General features: G+C 36.4%; 2 protein-coding genes across 11 annotated transcripts in view; one reads left to right on the top strand and one right to left on the bottom strand.

Annotated features, from left to right (window-relative positions):
• The window catches only part of LOC140676142 (obg-like ATPase 1), a 28,302-nt gene that overhangs the window by 1,186 nt on the left and 1,861 nt on the right, over positions 1–25,255 (bottom strand). The window contains exons 1-11 of one of the 7 annotated variants that reach the window (XR_012048536.1): positions 14,173–14,302; positions 12,165–12,346; positions 7,584–7,644; positions 6,274–6,401; positions 5,031–5,206; positions 3,958–4,035; positions 3,770–3,867; positions 3,547–3,687; positions 2,176–2,272; positions 1,121–1,243; positions 233–836 (exon numbers count right to left, since the gene is read on the bottom strand). Coding sequence is in view for 6 of the 7 variants with exons in the window: in XM_072910885.1 (XP_072766986.1) it covers positions 7,761–11,804 (4,044 nt within the window). In the remaining variant the exon portion in view is untranslated. The other 6 variants (XM_072910889.1, XM_072910886.1, XM_072910887.1 and 3 more) reach the window with 6 other exon arrangements.
• On the top strand, positions 14,309–23,491 carry LOC140676149 (uncharacterized). 4 transcript variants are annotated; one of them, XM_072910907.1, is made up of 4 exons: positions 14,309–14,546; positions 15,917–16,048; positions 16,334–16,376; positions 17,513–23,491. In XM_072910907.1, the coding sequence occupies exons 1-4, from the start codon at positions 14,309–14,311 to the stop codon at positions 17,568–17,570; spliced, it is 471 nt and encodes a 156-aa protein (XP_072767008.1). In that variant the 3' UTR covers positions 17,571–23,491. The 4 variants fall into 4 exon arrangements, 1 of the variants encoding a protein (XP_072767008.1); XR_012048539.1 differs by lacking the exon at positions 14,309–14,546 and adding an exon at positions 14,664–15,549; XR_012048538.1 differs by lacking the exon at positions 14,309–14,546 and adding an exon at positions 14,664–15,544 and having other exon boundaries at positions 17,518–23,490.

The following is a 25,255-nucleotide window of genomic DNA, read 5'->3' as shown; positions in this document are numbered from 1 at the left end:
GAAAAGTATAAATTCAATAGAATTCATCTAATGATGTAATTATTTTTATAAGAATGTGTTCAAAATTTGCCTTATTCAAAAGGAACATAAAAATTTGATTCATAGACTTACGCAACAGTAAATTTACGAGACTATTACAATCTTTTTGTGTCATTCTATATATATACATAAATTTAATAGAAAATTATGTTGAACAAATACAAAAGAGATTGCAAAAAAATGTTTTACATACGTTTTGTTCGTTTCCGTTCTTTTTCTTTCCTCTCTCATTCCTGCAGTTTTACACCAAAGTTAAAAAATGTAGAATGCACAAGCAAATCATCTAATTATATATATAGTAATGAAAATGAAACTGTAATTTCCTTCTTCTTCTTTGTAATTTGTTATGAAAGGATAACGTCGTAACATCCGTGAATATTGAATTATGCATTATTTTACGTGCATAATTTTGAACAAGAAGAATACTGAATATTATTCCAGTAAAATGTCATTTGAAAATGTCTATTATGACTATATTCGCGATTAATTTTGTATATAACTTCTGTAGAATATAAAAATAATTGTCACTATCGTTATCGCGTTGACATGTATACATGAATAAAAAAGTCAAAGAGAATCAGGAAAATTGGGCTGGATTAATTGACACGGGGGTGATGTGTGCAACAGGATAATAGGATCATGTTGATGTACAGATGGACAAGCAACAACATGAGAAACGCGTGCCATCACTTCTTTTTCGCGTCTTTTAATCCAGCACCTGCGTTGAACTTAAAGAAAATAATATCGCCGTCTTCGACTATGTAACTACGCCCTTGCTGTCTGTATCTTCCGGCAGCCTGATGACAAAAAATTATATATTTATATTTATATATAATTATATTCCCGTAATATTTATATTTATATATGTTTATAATTATATATAATTATAAATTATATTTATAATTATATATTTATATTTTATAAAATTATATATTATATTTTAATTACAAGTGTATATATATATATATATATATATATATATATATATATATATATATATATTTATTTATTTATTTATTTTATGTAATAAATGCAAAGAAAACGTGTAGTCTTGTCTAGTATGAAAAATTGTTTCAAATACCTTTACTGCAGCTTCCGAGCCTTCATTTTTAAAATCATCAAATTTCATCACTTCCGCCATAATAAATCCTTTTTCGAAATCCGTATGTATCTTGCCAGCAGCTTGAGGTGCTCTTGTACCTTTCTGTAAAACGTAAGCAATATAATTATATTATAGTGTTAAAATAAACTTTACATGAATTATATTTTATTAAATTATATATTATATAACTAATATCACATAATAAGCTTACTGCAATAAAGAAGATAATAATATATAATTTTTTCTCTTATTAATATTAATACATACATACATACATACACACACACACACACACACACACACACACACACACACACACACACACACACACACACACACACACACACACACACACACACACACACACACACACACACACACACACACACACACACACACACACACACACACACACACACACACACACACACACACACACACACACACACACACACACACACACACACACACACACACACACACACACACACACACACACACACACACACACACACACACACACACACACACACACACACACACACACACACACACACACACACACACACACACACACACACACACACACACACACACACACACACACACACACACACACACACACACACACACACACACACACACACACACACACACACACACACACACACACACACACACACACACACACACACACACACACACACACACACACACACACACACACACACACACACACACACACACACACACACACACACACACACACACACACACACACACACACACACACACACACACACACACACACACACACACACACACACACACACACACACACACACACACACACACACACACATATACACATGTATATATATATATATATATATATAAATCCAGATATTTTATATATAAATCTTTATTAATATTGATAAAATTTTATCATGCAATTTAATAATCAAATATATGCAATCTTTATTACACTCTATTTATCACACTTTCTTTTTATTATTTTTATTATCTATGCTTACTTGGATTGTCCATGCTTTAACTTCATCGTGGCCGGCCGTGAAGAAATAATGCAAGTTTAGCGCCTTGTATCCTTGTATAATTATTTTGTCAAGTGCACTAAACAAAAAGAAAAAAGATACATATTCGTCCACTTATTGAAAAAAGGCGACTTATTTATTATCAGACAATATACGATATGTATATTTTCTTTTTTTTTTTAATCATAAAAAAATAAAGCACGTCCGCGTTTAAAATGACCATGTGCCGCATTGTAGAATAAGATTGTCTCAGGCCAAATATCGTCTAATGACAGGTTAGCGCAAGTGGAACGCGCGATGGGCCTGATGAAAGTCCAAGAGTTCAGAGAACACACATAAAGGCGAACGACTTAATACCGCAATTTTATCATTCTAACTCTAGCAGAGACCTATTCCAGCGGTTATCTGCGGTCTCAAAATAAAATCAAGGTATCTTTTGTCCCTTCATTCGTACCATCCGATTATTAAGCAAATTTAGGTATCGTAGATTTTTTTCTTACTCCATTCACACTATGAGAATCTGTGAGCAAACAAAATATAAATCCTAGGAAATATCTTAAATCTATATTCTCTTTATTTTTTTTCTAAATATTTGTTATTTTTAAAGTACCTATTTCTTTCCTATTTATTAAAATATTTAATATATATATATAATTATTAATTTTACATTATTTAGTATCATGATTAATTCAGTTTAGATTTATAACTATATTGTGTACAACGTGACTAAAATTTATATTGACGAATAAAAAAAATATACAATATACAGTTACGAATCTACCACCAATACAAGGGAGCCCTGGGGTACGAATGACCCACTAACTGATCGAATTGCCGAACCTCCGAACCGATTACTTTTCGCTCCACCCGCCTCTTCGATTATGCCAGTATGCCCGCGAGGGCAGGAGGGGTTTTTATGCAATTTTGCAAGAATTTGAATAGCCGTTCGTAAAAATATAATACGCCACATCGAAGCACAGCTATGGTTTTTATTAGCCGACCCACGTAGAGAGAGTGGGACGGAGTCTAGACGCTGGCTGGATCCTACCACATTATTATTACCGTTAGAGGATAACTCGGTGCATAGCTAAATGTGTGGGAACCCCAGCTTGGTCGAGGGAGACGCTTTCGCCGGATTTTATGTCTAATCTTTTTTTCCTACAATTTTGCGGTGTTTCTTCGCCGACTGCTAAACCCGTGCGATGTATGCGAATTTCATCGAGTTTAAGGCGGCAAGGAGCGACGCACGGTTAAACCCTCTCATTTGCGAGCGCGACACAGCAATACAAGCCATAAACATTTACAGGCTAAACATAATAATCGTTATAACGGACCATGGAAGCTGATACCAACCTGGTGACTTTGTGTTCCTCGAAGTATTTTGCGCGTTCCGCCTCGTCCATGTCGAGAATCTTGTTTTCGAAGACGCCGCTGAAAGGGATTAACACCGCACCTGGATCATTATTGTCAACCCATTCCTTTATCTTAATTAACCTGTTAAATAAAATTTTTTTAAATGTAATAGACTTATAAAGTAATAATACTAAGTGGCAATACTTGTTTATAAAATACGTACCATTTGTTCTTTTTGCGTATATAATCTTTTTCTGATAAATTCACCAAATACAGAATTGGTTTAGATGTAAGAAATAAATATTTGTTTAGTACTTCGATCTGAAATTTTACAAAATATAATGTAAAGTAAAATTAAAGAAGAAAACTTTTAATAATAAAACACAGAGATGTAAAATTGTTTGAACTCACATCATTGGCACTCCAATCAGCAAACCTGATATGTTTCTTGTCGTCCGCTAGAACACTCTTCACCTTCAAAAGCGTTTCCTGCAAAAGTTAGATTAAAAATTGTTATTAAATCTTCAGAACGTTATTGCGTAACTGCTTCGTTTCTCGCAACGACTTCGTCATTCATCGATTTCGTTAGGCACTCGGATGCACGAACGCGAGCCATTGAGTAGGATAATTTCGCGATCGAATCGTGATTAGAGGATCGTACTGGCTAGCCAAGCACGCGTAGTCCCATTAATTCTATCAAGAGAAAGACAGAGAAAGAAAGAGAGAAAAGACAAAAAGGTAGCTTAGAATTCTCGAAAACTTTTGCCAAATTGCAAAGTCGAGAACGAGAGGGAGATGGGTAATTGCCGTGGGTCAATCCGCGGAAGGAGGGTAATCCAACGATCGACTCGTTCCAGGAATTCTTTGCTTCGCCCGCGTTCTCTTAATTTTCTCGGCAATTTTGTAGTTGATCTGACGAGGGGGGATACAACTGTACTTGGTAAATGTTCATGCGTCACGTATAAACGAGAAGGAACGTGAAGAAATGTTTTAGATTCTCGTAACAAAAAATAGCTTAATGAGATTAATTAGAAATAATATATAATATCGAAGAAAAAATGTGTGTATCGTTAAGATTTAAAAAAATCGAAAATTAAAATATGTAAAATATGTTATATGAAGATATAAATCGCGTGATTTGAGTTCTGTACGATATTGCATTTGTTTGTGAAAAGCAATGTCTGCATTTAATAAGCTTTTAATTACACATGAAAAATGGTCGATGAAAGTGGGTCAAATGGGTCGTATATAAACGTTGTTAAGAATAGCAATTTTCAAAACATCTGCATGTTGCTGCAAAATTATCATGACAGCTCAAGCAGCTCTGTTAATATATGTATTATGCTCTGATAATCTATATATATTAGTAATACTGATAATCATGTATATCACTATATATATGCATATGTATGAATAATCAGTTACGTCATATTGATTATTAGAGACGTCATTACGTTTTTTTCAAAGTTTAATTAGTTACTCACATATTCAGGTTTCAGCTTCTTATCATTACCACGAATTACAAGCTTCCCAAGCTTTTCGAGGTGCGTATTCAAGAATTCGACGTCTTTTAATCGTAACTCCTCGCTAATGATATCGAGATCTCTCACGGGATTGACATCACCCTCTACATGGGTCACATCGTCATCCTCAAAGGCACCTAAAAAAAACCGCGAATAAATATATATTTCACATACAGAAAAATATTTTAAAATCGGAATTGATACTGGAAATCCTTGTAAACATTCGCTTCAATGCGAAGCTCGCATGTCGACTATTTAAGCCGCTGCCATCGCTACGCGAAAATTGCCGGGTCGGTTTTATTGAAAAAATTACCACCTGTCGGCGGTCTGCCAAAACGAATTAACCGGCAAAAGTACCTCGAAAATATTATTCTCAGTACGAATGTAATATATACCTAACAATCGCACGGTTCTCCCTGACGAATCAGCAAGCTGTTTGGTAAATTACTATGTGTTACATTAAAACGATGTAAAATATGTGTGTTAACGACCCTTGCGAATACGAGCAACACTACGTACCATAGATTTATTTTATTATATCTGATTCTACTTACAATTAATCCTGATGAATAGTAAAATATTACGTCACACAAAAAATATCTTAAATTAAATTCTTTAGTTCCTAATTGAATTCTTATTAAGGAACTGAAAATTTTTAACACAAATTTAAATTTTTAATTCAAGATAATTCACTAGTAATAAATTACAAATTGTAAATAAAATATAATTTTTCTTTATTTGTTAATTGTTATTTGACGATCATTCCGTTTGTTTATGGGATACGTACATAGATATATCAACCAAGAGATAAGCACAAGAAGATGGATTTGCATTATCATGAGGAACAATAATGTAATGTACTTCAGGGAAATAGTTAACGATGGGGTCATAACATGTATTCATAACGTTAGCAGAATACATATATGTGTGTCGTAAAAATAAACTCACATTCGCGACATTATACATATGTTCAACGGGTAAAGTAAATAAATATCGCTCAGAACTAATCTCTCGATCTCATCGACAAAATTTTTTCTCGTTATAATTGCTTTTATCGTGATTCAGTATTTGAAATGATTTCATGCGAAAACGTACGATTTATTTATTTACGCGAGGATACACCGTACACGTCAGCGCAAACATTAAAATGATATTAACGGGAGACAAATAGCACCGACGAACAGCAATATAATAGCGCACTTACGACAAAGATGAAATATGCCGTCGCAAGCTCCAATGTGCGAGAGAAAACTATTTCCTAAGCCTTGTCCCTCGGCGGCGCCCTTCACTAATCCAGCAATGTCCATTACGTGCAAGAAGGCCGGAACTTTACTAGAAAAAGATGGGAATTTATAATTACACATATCTTTGACAGAAATAAATTATCGCACCATACATTTCAATTGAATAATTTATTTAATAAATAATAATAAATTATCGAACCGATCTAATATTTACTAGGGTAAGTGTGTGATTAGTCGTTGCATGGAACGGTATTATTTCGCTTTCCGCATTCGCACGTTGATTCCCTTCGAAACGGAGATCATGGATGATCGCGATTATAAAGGTCGAAGGCCACGTGATGCACGCGCGCAGAATGGCAACAGGGATGAAAGGGGGAAGGAGGGTGGGAGAAGAGTGACGACGACAGTGACAACGAGGTGTATTTAAATGCTAATGCCAGCGGGCTCATTAAACAATTAGCCTTTGAAGGGAGGCGTCGGTGAAAGTGGACGAGCCATGGATGGAGGGCGGCGGAGGGAGATGGTGTATTAGCCGGCTTTCATCACGGATCGTCGAATCATCCGACACGTGCCGGTAGTCGAGGTCGGAGCTCCGACACGATTTGAACGACGAGAACGCGGGACGATAATAGGGCGGGCGATAGAGGCCGCCGATGAATCGGCTGCTCTTTGATCCAACGCTGTTTCGCATTTTCAATGCTCCGATTCACGTCGAATTCGATCGTAAGACAAGCACGATTTACATTTAACTATTTACGCGACAAAGGCGTACGGCCAAGGAGTTTTATTAACTGTGTTCTCGACTTATTCGAAGCAACGAGAGTCAACGTTCTCGCGCGAAATGAGAGATACATCAAACAGAATCTTAATCAAATATTGTAGGAACATTTCCTTCGATCAACACAATATTATTATCGATGCGCGTTGTTTCTTCCGATGATTTTATTTAAAAAATCTACCGTTGATGTTATTCACGTTTAAGAATGCTGCATCACGTAGTAACGCGAATAAAGAATGTGTAGCACCGACGAATACGGAAACTTTCGTAGACGAATTTAGACCGATCTGCATTGCAGATCGTCCCCTGGCTCCCTATTTCCGTCTTGCGAGAATAAAAGCGAAGAAGTATGGAAATGTCCCACGGTTATTCCGACTCGTTTCCCTTCACAACGATGCATCTGTAGGCAGTGTACTATATGCTTTTATTCCGCTATACATGTTTACCCGCTACGTCAATGTATTTTAGGAACCGTCCGTTGCTGGTTCTTACCTAGCCGGCTTATAGTATTCGCAAAGATAGTCGAACCTCGCATCGGGTACCGGAACACGACGTGCTGAAACAAAACGCAAATAGATAGTTCAAACAATGTTAAAGCGATTAATGATGATTATTTTAAAACATACGAACATAATTTAAAGATAAATGCGTCGATGACACTAATGCAATTTAACTGGGATATTTTGGCAAAAACACGTAAGGATTAATCTTTTTTTTCATGGTACTCGTGACGATCTCTATAATTTTGTGCATTCCTGCTATTCGTTTGCTCACAGCCTCGTAAATATCTATCTCGTGCAACTTCTCGGATGTATTGTGTGTCTTCAAATAGACGCCGATGTAAATCGCTGAGCTAACAGCCGCCGATAAACCGAATATTTTCGGCCGACAAACGGAGATTAAATTCACAGCTTCGACTAACACTCTTGCCACTGTTTGCTCCAAAAAGTCAACATCCGGTAGATGCCGTATGTCGATCTGCGGGACTTCGCAAGGAATATCCATTTCAAAATACTTGTTGGGCTGTTCGAGGAATTTTTCTCGACACTTTTCACTGCAGAAGAGGTATACTTTATCCTTGAGGATAACACCCAGATCGACTCTGCCTTGCGTCAGCTTGTGATCCGGCAAACCATCGATATAAGTTACCAAGCACAAACCGCTGACTTGAAGACGTTGCGCCCAGCAAGCGTGCTCCGTATCGACTATCTCTTCAAGTATTCGTGGTCGTTCGTCGAGAAGAGACGTTGCATTGACAAGTGAAGTGTATTGCAGTGGATCTTTAATGAAAGCATCTATATGTTGCGGACAGATCCAATAGAAGTATTCCCTAAACTGTACCATTCCTTGACTGTCCACTGATCGACCGGAGGTTTTAAAAATTTTCTCAAGGATCAAACAAACGGGACAGTACGATTCGTATCGACTCTGCCGCGATCGAAACTCGTAAGGTGACACGCACATGTGCTTCAGACTGTGAACCTTTTCTAAATCCGCCTCATTAAAGTAAAGCATAATGTCGGTGAATCGAGAGTGCACCGCGTAGTCCGCACGAGTCCACACGTACCATTTACTTTTAGTAGCATCCAGTTCAACCACGTTCTGCGAAAACTTTTTTAGCCAGTCTCGGAAACTCGCTTGATCCGTTTGCCAGTCCGTATAACACTGCGATAATAAATTAACGGAGAATTTCAGCAATCTTCTCGTGTCATTATTCGTGTCATGCCAAGAGAGGCATTCGATACAAAACTCTAGATCTGCCTTGAAATCAAGTACGATCATCGGCTGCATCCCTAAAAGGGCCAGTTGCTCGGCTTCTTTACGATTCGAAGGACAATCGTCTAAAATGTAACCTTGAGTTGCTGCGCGTAATCCTATGGAGAGTATTTCTATAGCACGTGTTACGGATTCGATCGAAGCAGTCCGACCAGCTCGAAGCTCATCTTCAGTCCTGCGCGCTGACTCGGTCCAAGGATAATATTTCAACATATGGCGCAATGCTTTGCAACGAGTAATTACTTTCATGCCATATGTTTTCGCGAAACGATTTGCCAACGTTGTTTTTCCACATTTTGACGGGCCGATAATGGAAATTCGAAGCGGAATAAGCGATAGACGGCAGTCGAGCGCCAGATACTTCGAGGGATCATTCAAAAATGTGAAAAGTGCTTCTTCGCCAGCAAGAAAGTAGATGTAGGGATGACGTACAACCGGGAAAATCTGTCCTCGAGATTTCATCGGTAGAAACATCTGAACAGGAATCTTGTTCGTGTACACCTGCACGGGACACCATCGTCCGAAAGCGCTGAAAAAAAAGTAGCCGCAATTGAGAAGTTGTTCGGCTATTTCAAGATCGATAGTGTACGCGAGATATTCGTTTTCTCTTTTTTCAGCATTTTCAGTAGCAAAATGTGTTTCAATTTCCGCAGCCGTTGCTTCTTCTTGTTGAATTTCGTTCTCTTGATTTTTTCCTTCAACGCTTACAAAAGTGTTAAAACGACTTTTTATATAATTTATAACGTGTTCTGTCACATCTTTAATTTCTGCAAGATTACATCTTATCACATTTCCTCCAAATTCAAGGATTTGTTCTTCGAATTTTGTCCATTCCGATTCGAATTGTGTTAAATGTTCAAGATACTTCCATTCTGCCTCTTCGTGTAACATTCTATATTCTTCTTGATCCGCCTCCGTGTCGTAATCTTTATGCACCGAATTATCAAGATAAAAGAATTTGCGAAATTTATTCAGCAAGTAGACGTACGGCTCGTTTTCGAACAGAACAATGATATCTTCAAATACAATATTAGCATCGACAATTTTTTGCCAGACTTCAATGTCCATGCACATTCCATCCACGACATATCCACCGTCTCTTCGTAATTCATCTTCTAATTTTACGTCGGGTATTTCCTTAATATTCTGTATAATAATATCGGCCTTTTCATCAACAGATCTATCGACAGATTCCAATGAAATTTCTACATTCGAAGCGTTCTCATATAACTTCTGATTTAAAGATTCCTTTTGCTTGATTAATTTTTTCATAATCTCGTCAACATTTATCACTATTCCGCCAAAAACTTTCGCCAATTGAGCGCTGAGTTCTGACTTACCAGCGTACTTGGGTCCGAACACCGCTATTTTGCAGGATGGCCGTGGATTAGGTGGCAACAAAAACGTTCGTGGATTTTCGATAAATAAGTCCATAGCTTCGTCAGAAGAAAGAAAAAAAATTTTATTCAGAAATCGCACCGCGTACTTTGGGAGTCCCTTAATAGTTCGTCCTTCGGCTAGCGCGACGGGACAATAAAACTTCCATGCAGAAAGTTTCCAGGGGAATTCAGCTGACACAACTTCTCTTTGCCTCAAAATCTCGAAGATTTCTTCTACAGATTTTTCCACAAGCTCATCGCTCAAGTTCGTCTCTGCAAATGTTTCCTGAAAATGTATATTATCTTGTTCGATCATTTTTTTAGGAAGGATCGACGGCTGCAATGCCAAAGTACACAAACGCGTCTTGAGAATCTGAAGCATTCGTCGCGTCGAACTACAACCATCCACGCGAATTACATGTTGAGGATCGTGCGCGAGGATCCATTTGTCGATTACTGGTAACGCTAATCGTTCGTAAAGATCACATTGTATGTTAACGTCAAATATTAGTCTCACTAATTTTCGATCATTTGTAATTGATTCATTTCGTTCATTTGCAACTTGAGAAAAATCGTACAAAGTATCAGATTCGTCGCGTTCATATTCGTCCTCAAATGGCTGCGTGAATTCATTTTCATCGATCATGTTACCTGTGGAAGGGTCCATGCGCCAGCGTGCACATCTGCTCGCAACATCTTGCTTCGGACATACAAGATAAATAATTATCAAAGGCTTTCTCGGCCACATGGTAAACATTTCATCAATCTGTCGTGGAATTTCTTGCTCATAGTTGTATTGCGTCTTACATGCTACATTATCGGATGTAATTCCATCTTTGTGTGCCTCGTTTTCACCTGCCGTATTTTCGCAAAATTCTGGGCAAGTATGATCCATATTTACAATAGAACTCGAATATGATGAATTAAAGTCGTTCATGTCATTAGGAATAAATGGTAAACAGTCAATAACGTAACCTCTGTGTTTGACGTCCCTGTTCCTGATCCTGCATCGTATCAAATTCATAATGATTTCAGGCTTTATAGATTTGCCGGACCGTAAAATTTTTTCTATATATTGGCCTTTCTCAGTTGCTGCGTCAATCTCTTGTCGAATTAGCAACGTGGGCGAAATCAAAATACAGTTCCAAGAATCGGATATTGCTGATGCCAAGTTGGTATGATGTAATCCTGGTTTTCCGAAAATAACGAAACTGGGTGGTTCAGTTTTAAGATAGTGATTTACAGCGTCTTCTAAATTAAAATCCTGATTAGTAAAACGTTCTTTACATGGCACGGAATAAGGTAAAAGTTTTTGCTCTTCAAAAATCTTTAAAACGGTAACAATCCTTTTTATCGGATGCGTATCTTCGGCAAAAGCGTAATATAAATTAGCTTTTGGATACTTGATTGTAGATAATATGTATGCGGGAATGTTCAGTATATAATCAGGATGATCTTTGGTTGATTGCAAGAAGCACTTTTTCGAAATAAATGATTCATTAACAAATAATTTCTCGACATTGTCTTGTTCCGGTTTTTTAAAAAACTTCTCGCACATTTTTCTTTAAATAATTTTTTAATAACTTTCATCAATAATTAATTTTTAATTTGATATTTTGTCACTTGCGTACATACCTAAGCAAGGTTAAACAAGCGAAATCGAAATTGTTTATATTACATATATAGCGTATCTAAATTATTATTTTGTTATATATACTATAAATACATAAGAAAATTTATGTGCTCTATTTATAGACTCGAAAAAGTTTGATGTATTAGTATAAATACGATAAAAATAATTTAATTATCGATAGAGAGAGAAAGAGAGCATGAGAATTAATTATATTAATATTAAATATAATAATAGACAAAAAAAAAGAAAAGATTGATCATATAAAGGATATATCAAGATACTTATTTTCATTAGGATCGATGGTGCAGAAAGGAAAATTCTCAGCCGCTGCCTGACTTTTGGTGAGAACGTTAAAGAAAGTTGACTTCCCTACGTTCGGTATACCGACTATGCCCATTTTCAAATTGGTGCCAACGCGACCGATAAGCGTCTTGCGCTCAGCTTCCTCGGGTTTCCTCGGAGCCATGCTGAAAAATACAGGATCTTTTTATATGCCGAATTAATATTTAAATTTCATCTCATCCGCAAAGCGGAGAGTTGTGGAACGAGTGCCACGCACGAGGCACGGAGTAGAGCGTAATCAGCTAACGGACAAGGAGACGGTAACTCCGCCTGTCGCGTCTGTAGACGTGCGGTGTGCCCCAGGGCACACGCCGCCGATACCCTGCATCCCCCGAAATATACTTAAGCGCGGCTGCGAGATATTTCGGCGTGTGTGAGTGCGCGTAGCCCGGAGCGCAAGCGAGATACCAGCAGAGTCCTCGCATCCCCGGCGTATCGTTCTGCCGAGCGCTCGCGGTGACTAATTATATTAATGCGGACGGCACATCGCGAGCGATTGCTGTATTTACCGCGAGATTGAGAGCCCCCTGTCCCGTCGGCATCCCGCCGCGCCGCATCAAAGACGACGAGGGAGGAGGCTGCGCGGGAGGAGGAATATGGCCGGGCCACGAGGGGGGACTACAGGATTACTGGGCACCAAAGCCGCGAATCACCGGCATCACGCCGAGAATCCGCAACCGCGCCCGAGGCCGCCAATCCGCCACCGTCTTCGCGGTTCCTGTGTTCCTTCTCTCTTTTTTCCGCCTCTCTTCACCGAGCTTCGTCGTCCTCTCCTCTCTTTCCACCCCCGTAGCGCTCTTCTGCCTCCACCCTCTCCTTTATTCTTTCTCTTCATCGTGCTCGCGCGTTTCAACGCGAAACCACGGCGCCTCTCGTCGTTTTTCATCGCGGTCCCGGGGAAATTTGCAAATTACGATAATGGAGGAGCCTCTCTCTCCTCTCTCTCTCTTTCTCTTTCTCTTGAAGAAGCGTTTCGCTCGCGATGCTACTCGAGAGCCCAAAGAAGAAGAGCCGCCTTGGCGCCGTGGCGTGACCGTCCCTCCCCTTTTACAGCGTCGTCTCGCTTTTGCGGATCGCTAGACGTGCGGTTAATGGGTGATCTCGGAGACGCGTCGCACCACGCTACTCTGATTGAGATTGGATCCTCGAGGTTGCTGTCGACTTACGAAAAGCAGAGGAAAAGCTCTCGACAAACCTATGTTGATCATGAAAAAACGTGAAAAATTAAATTAAAATATTTTAATCAAAAATATTTTAATACAACAAAGTACTCATTTTGAATTGGTACATTAAAAAATTAATATTGGGTTTTTATGTGATGTCCCTTCATGTAAAAATATCTATATAAAATTCCACCGGCTAAACTATCCTAATAATTAATGTATAAAAATTTCTATTTTATAAATCAAAAATTAAAATAACAGTAAAACGTCAAAATCGAATTAAAAAAAACCTATGAAAATACAACCTACTATTGTATTAAAATTTCCATTTTATAAATCAAGAATTAAAATAAAGAAAAAAATGTAGAAACGACATTTTATATACTAGCTGTTGTATTAAAATTTCCATTTTATAAATTAAAAATTAAAATAAAAAAAATATGGAAACACAACACTTTATATACTAGCTATTGTATTAAAATTTCTATTTTATGGGTAAATCTATTTTATAAAATTATTTTATAAATCTATTTTTCAAAATTTCTATTTTATAAAAATTAAAGTACAGTAAAAGATGAAAAATTAAAATCAAATAATTAAAATAAAAATAAATAAAAAGTGCGCTATCAGTGCCAGCGACGATGCTGCCGCGTGACGGCCGGTGAACGAAGCAGTTATCCGCACTGCATCGCGAAACTTAACTAACCTTGCCTCACTACCGGAACGATCGCTCGTCGAGGAGATACTTTTACAATGTCGCGAATGAATTTGTCCTACGACTTACATACGCTATGTCCTTAGCCGTCGAATAGGTAGTTTGTGCTGCGACCAACTCATCGACACACGACATAGGCTCGTTACACTTGAATGTTAGTAATCTCGCAGATGTATTCTCTTTCGAGTTAAACGCCCGCGAATCAAAATATGCAAGTGCGCTCCGCGGCCCTCGTTCCACAGATGAACCCCGTGCATTGTCCCTTGACAAATACCTCGTATTTTATTGCGAGTTGCTCTTGCACCCAAAATATGTACAAATATCGCGCTGCACACCGTATCGAACAACACGAGAGAGAGCACACGGCACGTATATACGACGTCACGGATTCGACATTCGACCGGCGGTCCAGCTGGTTTTGCAGAATTTCCACTTATCGACGAGAAGGTGAAAGCGCCTCCGCCAATAATACAGTTTAACGATTAATGGGACCTTTCTAGCAAGACAGTGTAACACGGTGTCCACTAGTGTGAGTGAGACACCCTGATGTATTCTCTCTCACACTAGTGGGTACTGTATTACACTGTTTTGTTGGAAAGCTCCCAGGATGACCAAGGCCAGGATTTGTTTTTCATCTATTTTTCTTTCTAAAAAATACAGACACATATCTGACTTTCATTAAAATTCAGAATAATGTTAGTGCAATGCGTATCCATGTAATCGAAATAGTATAAGGTTGCAGAGTTTTGATTATGCCTTATTATTAGCGTTAAAAACATATTTTTGAAACTCACCCCATATCGCGCACGCAAGCAAGTAAATGATTAACCTTGAAACGTCAATTGAAACTTTGCAGTTGCAGTAATTAGAAAAATTAATAATGATCGCTCGTGTGAAGGTGCACTCTATCTAGACACAGATCTCGCTAATCTTTTCCAATGGGCATAGATTTTACGATGTGCAGAACGTTTTATAATTTATTCCATCATGATGGAAGGAGAAAGACAATCTGCTCAGTATCGCTATCTCTTTTTCTCGCATTACGAACTTTCTATGTACTTTCCACGTATCTATGGTCATACGTCATAAGATTACGTATGAAGTTTACTGCCTAAGTAATTTATTTAGTTCTAACCGAAAATTTCAATTGGGTGGTTGGTACCGGGTCGGCCGCGTCGCTTTCTTTTCGCGGATTGAGTTGTTATATCGATCGGTGGATTAATTAGTATTTACGAAATGCATCATATCGTGTGCATCGGTGTAATTAAGAGTACGCGATGGAATTTAAGAGGGTGACGATAATGGTGCGCGATCGAATTGTTGCGATGTGTACGTTAGTTATCATCGCCATTGTTTTGACCGGTTCGCGTCTTTCGCAAGATCCTTGCTATCCAGGATCGATCTGATGCAACAGGATTGAAAAATAGAATCAATACGACACATTGGTGAGGTCATTTGATTAATATATTATACATTAATATAACATTATTAATTAGTATACTCGTATTTTCGACAAGAAGGTGGTAAGCGTCGTTCTAGAAAGATCGATAATATATATGTATTGTATATATTCGAGCAATAATGCAATTAATTTGTCACTTAAATCATTCATTTACAAGCGAAAATTTATACTGGTCGGTTCATTACGTCCCCTTTCTTTTTGTGAGTATATAGATGGATTAGTATATGTATAAAAAATATATACCGTGTGACTCGATTAAAATTTTACACAATAATGCCGTGCAATTGAATCGTAGCACTCTGTAATAAATTATCATCGTTATTGTCTCAATTGATTCGCATCTTTTTTTCCACAGGATTTCTGCTCACAGGATCGACCTGCCATGGTACGAATCGAACATATAGTAGCATCGGTGAGATCGTATTGAAAGTAAATTTATTATTACGATGTTCATACGCACAGTGTATCGTCACAGTTTCGGCAACATGTAAGTTTAAAAATTTAAATTGACCAATTTATTATGTTGATTGTGTCTCATTTCTGTAAAAATTTAAATTATTAAATTTTGTTTGATTAACTAATACATGACAACTTTTATGTTATAATATTAATAAAAATATTCTATTTTTTAGCTGAATCTAACATAAATGTCAAATATGTATTGAAATGTGCAACAATAATTTTTGAGCGAAACAAACTAAAATTATTTGTACCAAGTAAAATTATTTTTTAATTATTTATTATATTATTAATTGTTTTGTGTCTTTCACAGACTTTCTCCTTGAATTGATCCAATTAATGGTAGAATATATGGGGTGAGTAAATCAATTTATAATACTTCTGATTATATGGTAAATGAATCCATATATTATCTTTATGATTATATTATAGTAAAATATTATTGGACATTTTGCTCCTTTTTATTCTTATTACCATTTTTAAACTCTAAATAATATATAAAAAATAAGATTTATGTATGCCATTATTTATATATTCTGTTATGTTTCATTGCTTTATATTCATATTTTTATGATGAGTGAAAATCCATTTATGATACATCACCACATAAGAAAAAAAGCTGCACTTAATTTTGTATTGAAATATCTATATTAATGAATAATCAAAAATAAAGAAAACATTATGTATTTTGCTAATGTATTGTCTAATCTTTATATGCAAATAATGAAAAATAATGAAATGTACAATATAATACTTACAAAAATTGGGGGTACTCAGTGAAAATATGTAAAAAAAATTTAATTAATAAACAAATTTTAAATTTTGTGTTTTTAAGATACAGTAAAAAAACTTATATTAATTATTGAACAATAATTGTGCTTTTTTTTCTTTACATATTTTCACTGAGTATATCTAATTTTTGTAAGTATTCTATTGTAAGTATTCTTTTTTTCATTATTTGGCATATAATAAATACTTTAAATTAGATACAAAATAGCAAAATACACATTGTATTTTTATTTTTGTGTGTAATTCATTATTATAGATATAGATTATAGATACTTTAACAAAAAATTTAATGCGGTTTTTTTATTGCATGAAGTGTACTTTTTATTATATGATAAATGAATCCCATTATAATTTTTATAGATATAATATAGTGTAATATTATATTGTGCACTTTGCCCCTGTTCTTGTTATCATTTTTAAACTCTAAATAATATATAAAAAATAAGTTTTACATATATATATGCTCCTATTTATTCTATTATATTACATATTGTTTTTCTATGTTTTATATAATCAATATTTTATATTGATTGATACAATGTTTTATATAATTAATATTTTTTAATAATTATAAACAATTTATTGCTAATTTATATTAACAATTTTACGAAATATGTGCGAATAGAACAGTCGAAAATGGATGAAAGTCAAAAGTTTAGCGAGTTAATTTTTTTGATACTCGGCGCATTTTTTTTTTACGTAGGACAGGTCGTAAACATAACGGCTGTTCAATGGCGATGTCCATCGGCGCGGACGGATAACGATCGACGATGTAAAAGGGTTTCGCATTGGTACCACAGCGACATGACGCCAGCCCATGTTTATGAAGTGTCGCTATCACGACACGGCTACAAGTTATGCCGTGTATAGCTGGTCGCTTCCTGCCAGGACAGGCTACACGATACGTGCCACGATATATATGAATGTATTCCGGCCAACGAGCGAATATCATTCGCGTCACTTTGTCACGTCGATATAGCGCCGAAGATTTACGATGGCGAAATCTCGTGACAGTGTCTCATGTTCGCGACGGAACTTTACCCGTCCGTGACGCTGCGAAATATCCGCATGTAGCACGTTCGATATGAGTAAACTTGTACGAATAATTACGTGTTACTAACCAGATACGAGAAGTAGAAAATATTTTATACGCTAGCGAGAATATTTTCGCGTGAGTATTCTTTTACACCAAAAAAAAAAAAAGGTAACGATGCACTTTATTTATTTCGAACATGCGTAAACATATAATAGCATAGCAAGAAGGTCGCTTATTATTGTATAAGTTTAATAAGAAAGAAAAATCATTCTATTTACTAAAAGTTATGAAATAATCCGGATGGTAATCCTAATACATACCGGTTTGACGTCCGGCGAGAGGAAACCGCTCCGAATTTCGTGCTCGATCATTAGAGTCGATAGCTCGTACGTGTGTAGGACGTAGGGAACGCGTATCATGGATAACATTAGGGCCATAATTCGAAGGATAATATTAAGATTGGCATGGAAGGCATGTGTAGCCGCGACGGCTGAATCACCGGCGCCGTGGGATCGGACAAGAAACGAGCAGGACGCGACTATTCGTAACGACAATTTAAACGCGGATGATTTCTTACGTCCTCTCTCAAAAACACATAAATAATACTTCTCTGTAGACAAAGAATTTCACGAACGGAGCTTCTTGCGTCCAGAGCGTCACTTTTTTAGATTTCAATTTTTATTAAGAACATTGCGTATCATATGTCATATGTATCGCGGCTGTAAAGATACACAATCGTCCTTTTTTCTTGAGAGAGATCTCCGCGTGACAGCGAGTCTCGGTTGAATAAATCTTGGCGTAACGATCGGCGCACCGGTATTTTTCGGCGGAATTAGTAACGCAATCCTTCAATTCGCCCGATATCTAATTTGTCGAAATTCCTATAATTCATTGACCGTTAATATTCCTTTGATCGAGATTATCGGCTCACAAGGGGTGGGTGGGTAGGTGCAGAGATAGGTTGCGCGCCGACAAGATGCTTCGATGCACCCGGTGACGTCAGGGGGTTTGCGGTCTCCAAATTACAATATCGTTAAAATACGACGGCCAAGAGAGAGGAGAGAAGCGGAATGAACGCTCTCTTCCCACTCGCCCGCCCGCACTCGCGGAAATAATAGGCTCATGATTATATGCATTATGTTGTGGGCTAAGATTAATACGTAATAAAATAATTGAAATAATCGTACATTATGTGAACGAGTATTGGTAGCCTGTCTGGCGAATGCGATATGCGCGAGGCAAATTGATGTGCAATCGAAGACAAGTGCATTCAATGATTTATATACTTTTCGATGAGCACTTATCGAAAACGCTGAAAGAATTTAGGAATTGGACATAAACACGCGAACTAAATAAAGTACTTCAAATATATATATATATATATATATATACATAAAAGATAGTTTTCACGGAAGATAAATGCATGTATTACGTTGACATGAATTTTAAAAATCTTACTTGATATTCTTTTTGACATTGCTTAATTATTTTAAGATATCTAATTATTTTATTTTATATACATATTTATATACAACTAATCTCTTAAAAGGCTTCTATCTCTATATATAATATTTGCACGTGGAATATTTATTATGCAAAGAATACAGTTTTTCTTATAGAACAAACACAAACATTAGTGTTAGATTTATATTCTTTTAGCAAATATCTCAATTACGGCAAAAAGTAAGCTTGTTCGTTGGAATGTAACGAGCAAATTCGTAGGTCAAAAGAAAGAATATCAAGTACTCGTGCAAACATACCGTACACTTTTCACGGCTTCTATTTGCTCGCGAGCAAACTGTAGTAGACCGTAACATTTCGCGAGATATATTTCCTCGAAATGCATTTGCGAGTTTATTGAATGCTTTTATTGCTAGAAGAGATATGAAAGATGGATCGTAAATATATATCCGTTCGCGAATAACAGGATGCGAGAAATAGAGAAACGATACTCCAGTGCACTCTCTATTCTGTTATAGATATAAATAATTATTTAATGGAAATATCTTTCGTAAAATTTATATTCACGAAAAACATACCTCAAAAATAGTAAACTACAATTTTATTATTTGTTCATGAGAACTGCAATATCATATAATATAACTCTTTCAAATCTGATGTTATCATGCACATATATAAAAAATACATGATTACGTATATAATTAAAAAATCGTAACTTTTTATTTAGAAGCAAGAAATTTTATTTCCATGCGAAATTCTTTGAAAGTGAACTTGTTTCGTGTTTACAGTAAGATAATATATAATAAAGAATCATTTAAGTCGTTGGTAGGTATAATCGTGTGTTTTATTTTCTCGTGTGCGACTTTATCATAGTAATAATTTATTTTTTCAAAAGATTTTCTTATCGTCAACATTTTCAAGGAAAGTGACGTGTTAGTATATTTATACATCTATTGGATCGAAAAAATATATTCGTATAATATAAAAGTGAAAAAACTATTTTTTAATGCAAAAATGATTTTAAAATGCATTACTCCGCGTTTTATAGACACCCTCAAAGTTATTAAAAATTTTCTGTGTGAGTAAATGAAACATAATAATTAAGAAAAATGTAAGTTAATTAAATCACGTTAGATTAAAAGCATCTTATATTTTACGATCTATCTTTCTATATTCACATGTGAGCTATGATTACGGAAATACGTTGTAGATTGTAAATTGACTTTCAGGGTGATACCGACTAAATATTTATAATGATGGCGCCGGTAGTCATAAAATTCTTATCTAGATCGTTAAGCCACTATCAAGGGGGCATTCAATAACGCCGGCGATTGGCCTGTAAAGCGAATAATTTACGCTAAAGCATATACGCTGTTTGTTTCACACTATTTTCCGCTACCTTCCCTTTTTTATGTTCACATTTTCCCAAGCTCAAGTGAGGAAAATATGAAGTATAGAAAGATAAATAGATAAACAATTTCCGGGAGATAAATAATGACTGTTATTATTATATACATTCCATATTGTGCGATCGGGACTGTTTTGTGTAGATCAAGTAGCATATACATAACAAATTCAAAGAATCTTTTAAATAAACATTTAAACTTTTCATCTTTTATCACGTATTTATAGAAATAAATTTTATCAAAAAAATATATAAAAAGTGATAAAAAAAGTACTTGATATTTTTATGGAACAATTAAAAGTATTAAGAAAGAGAAAAATTATTTGAATAATATAATTGTTATAAAATAATATGTTAACGCATTAAAAAGTAAAACTGTTTTATTTATACATACTTTTGAAGATGGTTTTTTTATAGATATATTTCAAATCTTTTATAATTTGTAATTGAATTTTTTTGTATAGCGCATATATACATATATCATGCTGATAAAAAATCCTATTTTCAATAATATTACTATAATTTTAATTAACAGTATTCAGTGTAAAACAAATAATATGCATAACAATTTTTTTCTTTGTCATAATATTTGCGTAAATCTTATATTTTTCACAAGAGTTTAATCTTTTTTTCTCGACCGATGTTACGCCGTATTCCAAATTTAAATATGCAAAAGATATTTATAGAGAAAACTTGAAAATTAAGAAGAAGAAAGAGACCGACCGTCTTCTACACGATCTCTCATTTATTCAGTAAAAAAACAAAAGAGGAAGGTTATTACAACATCGTAATCTCCACTTTCTCTTCTCTAGACTCGTCTCGAATCTATGAACATCGTGATTTTACATTGATTTTATGCAATTTTTGTGAAATAAAATTGACGCTATTAGGCTATTCATTTGCGAGTTACTTTGTGTTTTTTATGACGCGCATTTTTATTATTTCTTTATTATACTTGTTCTAATATTAATAAATATAATATACTATTTCAATCATTCTTTGGCAATTATTACTCGTTATTTATAAATATTTATAAATATTGCAAATAGTTTATCTATCAACATTTATACTTTTTATCTTATGATTGACATGCAATATAAAATTTTAAAATCTATTTACAGATTATTCTTTGACAAATTTTACATGATTATATAAATATCGATAATCATTAGATTTACTTGACACAATTCCACGATAATAAGGAAAATAATGTTGACAGAAGCGGATATCGCGAACATTGACGCGATTCATTTTCATGAGAAAGTTGTTTGATCAAGCGGAGTTTTTCAAAATGGAATACACAACTGGCTGTATTATAAGCTTCGTTCTAGAGTCGACTGTATACGCTTAATAAGTAATGACGTAGGGACGTAAGGAAGCCTTGATAATTCTTCGAGCATGTAGCCACGCAATTAAGGTGTAACGTTTCGAAGTTCTGGTCGTAAACAACGCGGGCAAAGTAGCGGAACCTTCGAGGCTCGGTTCCGCCCGTCAATTGTTACCAATTGTTGCCAATCAGAGTAATACGTGTCATTATGCCGAGAGAAGGCGCAGCGTCCCTTACCCGCGTATTCCTCAGCCTGATTACACCGCGGGTAATATTAATTTGGCGCTAATTGGATACTATCTGACGGACGCGCGCGCAGGTCGAAATCAGTGTTTTACAGGACGACGTGCCTCCTGCAAAAAAAAAAAAAATAAAATAAAATCTTCCATTATATTTTTAAACGATCCGACAAGTACAATCTTTCTCTAAATCGTAGGTTTTTTTTTAATTTCAATTTATTTCAACATTATGTTCTAGTAATATTTTTTATATTAGCTCGTAAATATCGGGATATATTTTAATTATTAAATCAAAAACAAAGGTCTTTGCAACTTGTGTGTCGATTAATAAAAATCAATTTCGATGATCAACGTTATCGGACGTATAATTAAAATTTTCTCAATTTTCAATCGACTTTATTTTATTTATTAAAACTGATGTCATTTTTTACGGTTTCAATTATTGACAGTTGTCGTTTTTTCGCGCACGTAACCGCATTTGGGTATTACTGCAATTCATAACTAAATGCAAAAGTCGATAACTGCAGCTCGTAATAATTATTTCGTGTGAGCAGAAATGATGCAAGAATTTAAACGCCACGTAGAAGTAATGTTTAAAACTTTCACGTTCGCGTCACATCTCCCCGCGAAGTTACAACCGTTCCACCGTAGTAGATACATTGACGACTGTTGATTAAGCGGCGTATAGCGTAGCGCAGTTTGCGATTCAGGAATCCGATGGGCTTAGATCATGGGCGTAATTCTCCGCCTTTCGCCGCGCCGCCAGTGTCGGCGGCTACTTTGTCCGTATACCAGTTAGTTGGCATTTACATCGCGACGTAGGAGTAGATTTATTATATGCGGCGGTACTAATTAGTGCCTAGAGATTGTCGTAGGATAATCGATAATTGCCGCTTCGCGTCATAATTAAGATTAATTGCGGCGATGTACCAATTTTATCATCGTTTGTCATGAGTTACAATTGGACATCTTTATTACTTTATCATTCAATATGATTTAATATTGAACGATAAAGTCACTATAATATTATCTCCTGCCAATGATCTTCTCGCTTATCTCTTTGATATTTTCCGAGAATGATAATACAATGTACTATATTTAATATTTTATGTCTACCAGACAGGATCTCTAGATTAATAAATTTCTAAGAAGGATTTGAAAAATCTTTTTTTATAAATATATATAAAATTATTTTCCGACATGATGATTATAGAAGAATGTATGAAATTGAACTTTTACGTAAGCCATGTATAAAGAACACGCGTGTGAGCCTTTGTGCAAAGATCTCGTGTACTTTAAACGTGGCGGAGAGAGTGCAAGAGCCGCACTCTTCAGTATCCAATTACCTACGGTTCTGGTAACTCGATGCGATTAGCATACGCGTTGAACGGACATCGGACGGGGCGACCGGGAGACGTTACGATGCGTCGCAACTCTTTCGCAGCAAGAATACGCGATGGGTAAAAAGGGGGGAGGGGGGAGGGGGAGAGAAAGAGAGAGAGGAGCAAAAAGAAACGGGAGAGGTAGAGGAGAAATAAGAGGAAGAAAACCAATGCGTTCGTGCATCGCGTGGCTGAAAGTGAACCAACCGGTGGCCACGCCTCCTTAGACAGCCGCCAGCCGACAATTAAGATTTGATCGGCAAAAATGGTCGAGGCAAAATGGCGCTGGCCACTGAATACATAATGCCCACGAATGAAACGATCTCGACTGGTTGCGTCGGTCGGGGAAGCGGGTGCATCTCTCGCGATCTTCATTCTGTTCGAGTTACAAAACCCGAACCGGTAGCTTTGATTAGGGAGGGAGTGAGTGAATGATCGATATGCTCGGTATAATCTCACGCGGGATCAACATAACGAACGAAGACATTGTTATTCAAGATAATTACGCAGAGAGAAGAGACGTCTCGTCGCGCGCGAGATCGAATTTGTAATTTATTTACACGCACACAACACGAGAGATAGTTTTTTCGTAGATTTTATTTTAATTAGCTTAATATTGATCCGACGGAAATCGATATTTCCTGCATACGTGATTCAAATTATGATGAAACATGCTAATTATATTCTCAGCTGCAACATAGAATAGTTTAAACTGCAATCATCTAATTATATCTTTTTTTAAACTTGAATTTGCACATACGAGTATATGCTAGTACGCAGTATAGTAAAGTTCTCGAATCGATGTTGACTATTTGATTTAGATAACATTTGTTCCATTATTAACATACTCAACAATGAACGCCTGCAGATGGGCAACCGAGCGTGCATCGCTGCAGCGAGTCCCTTCTATCGAAATCCGACCATCTGGTCGTAAAAATAATTGACATCCACAAAGCAATCATGCGTCGCTGAGGGCTTTCCAACGACTCGATGCGCGATACGAGCCCGGTTTGTGAAATAAAAACGCGAGACGTCGTTATGCGGATACATAAATCATATCGATAGCGAACTCCGCCGTCAATCTCCATGCATGATCCATGCATCGGTTTAACACATCAAATGTTCGTCGGATCATCGCGGACAAAGTCCTGCTTCCCCCCCTTACGTTCCATCTTTGTCCATCGTTTCTTCTCGCCGCGAATCTCTTCTTCCCCAGCAGTATTTTTCTCTTTTTCCTCTTTCCACCTCTCTCACCGACTCGAAGGAAGAGCCTCTCCGGGACTCTGCGGATTAAAATTGCAGGAGCGATTTCACGAACTCACGATATCGGCGAAAACGCCACCGAGGCTCTAATCATGGCGGATACACGGCGCGCGGTAGCCGCTACCACGTTTTACCCCTTAACTCAAGACTCTCATTACACTAATGTCCCACCAATCATCGGCCCTCAGTCGACGGTACTCCCTCTGCCTCCCCGAGAAACCCTCCCCGCGCGTCTCTCAATCACTTCAATCAGAATCATGCAAACCGACGAGAAAATCAAATTCCTCGACCCCGCCGGGGCGCGTGACTATACCGCGAAGATGCAATATCGAT

The sequence above is a fragment of the Anoplolepis gracilipes genome, chromosome 2, assembly GCF_047496725.1.
Source record: "Anoplolepis gracilipes chromosome 2, ASM4749672v1, whole genome shotgun sequence".
NCBI lineage: Eukaryota > Metazoa > Arthropoda > Insecta > Hymenoptera > Formicidae > Anoplolepis > Anoplolepis gracilipes.
The sequence above is the reverse complement of the archived record's forward strand: the minus strand, read 5'-3'. Positions and strand labels throughout refer to the sequence as shown.

What these genes read in the sequence shown, in the direction of transcription:
- LOC140676149 (XM_072910907.1), top strand. Translation starts at nt 14,309, where the DNA reads ATGCAAGTGCGCTCCGCGGCCCTCGTTCCACAGATGAACCCCGTGCAT. An exon ending in TTCCACTTATCGACGAGAAG is followed by an intron (nt 14,547 to 15,916) that starts GTGAAAGCGCCT and finishes TTTTTTCCACAG; the next exon opens with GATTTCTGCTCACAGGATCG. An exon ending in TTAATGGTAGAATATATGGG is followed by an intron (nt 16,377 to 17,512) that starts GTGAGTAAATCA and finishes TTTTTTACGTAG; the next exon opens with GACAGGTCGTAAACATAACG.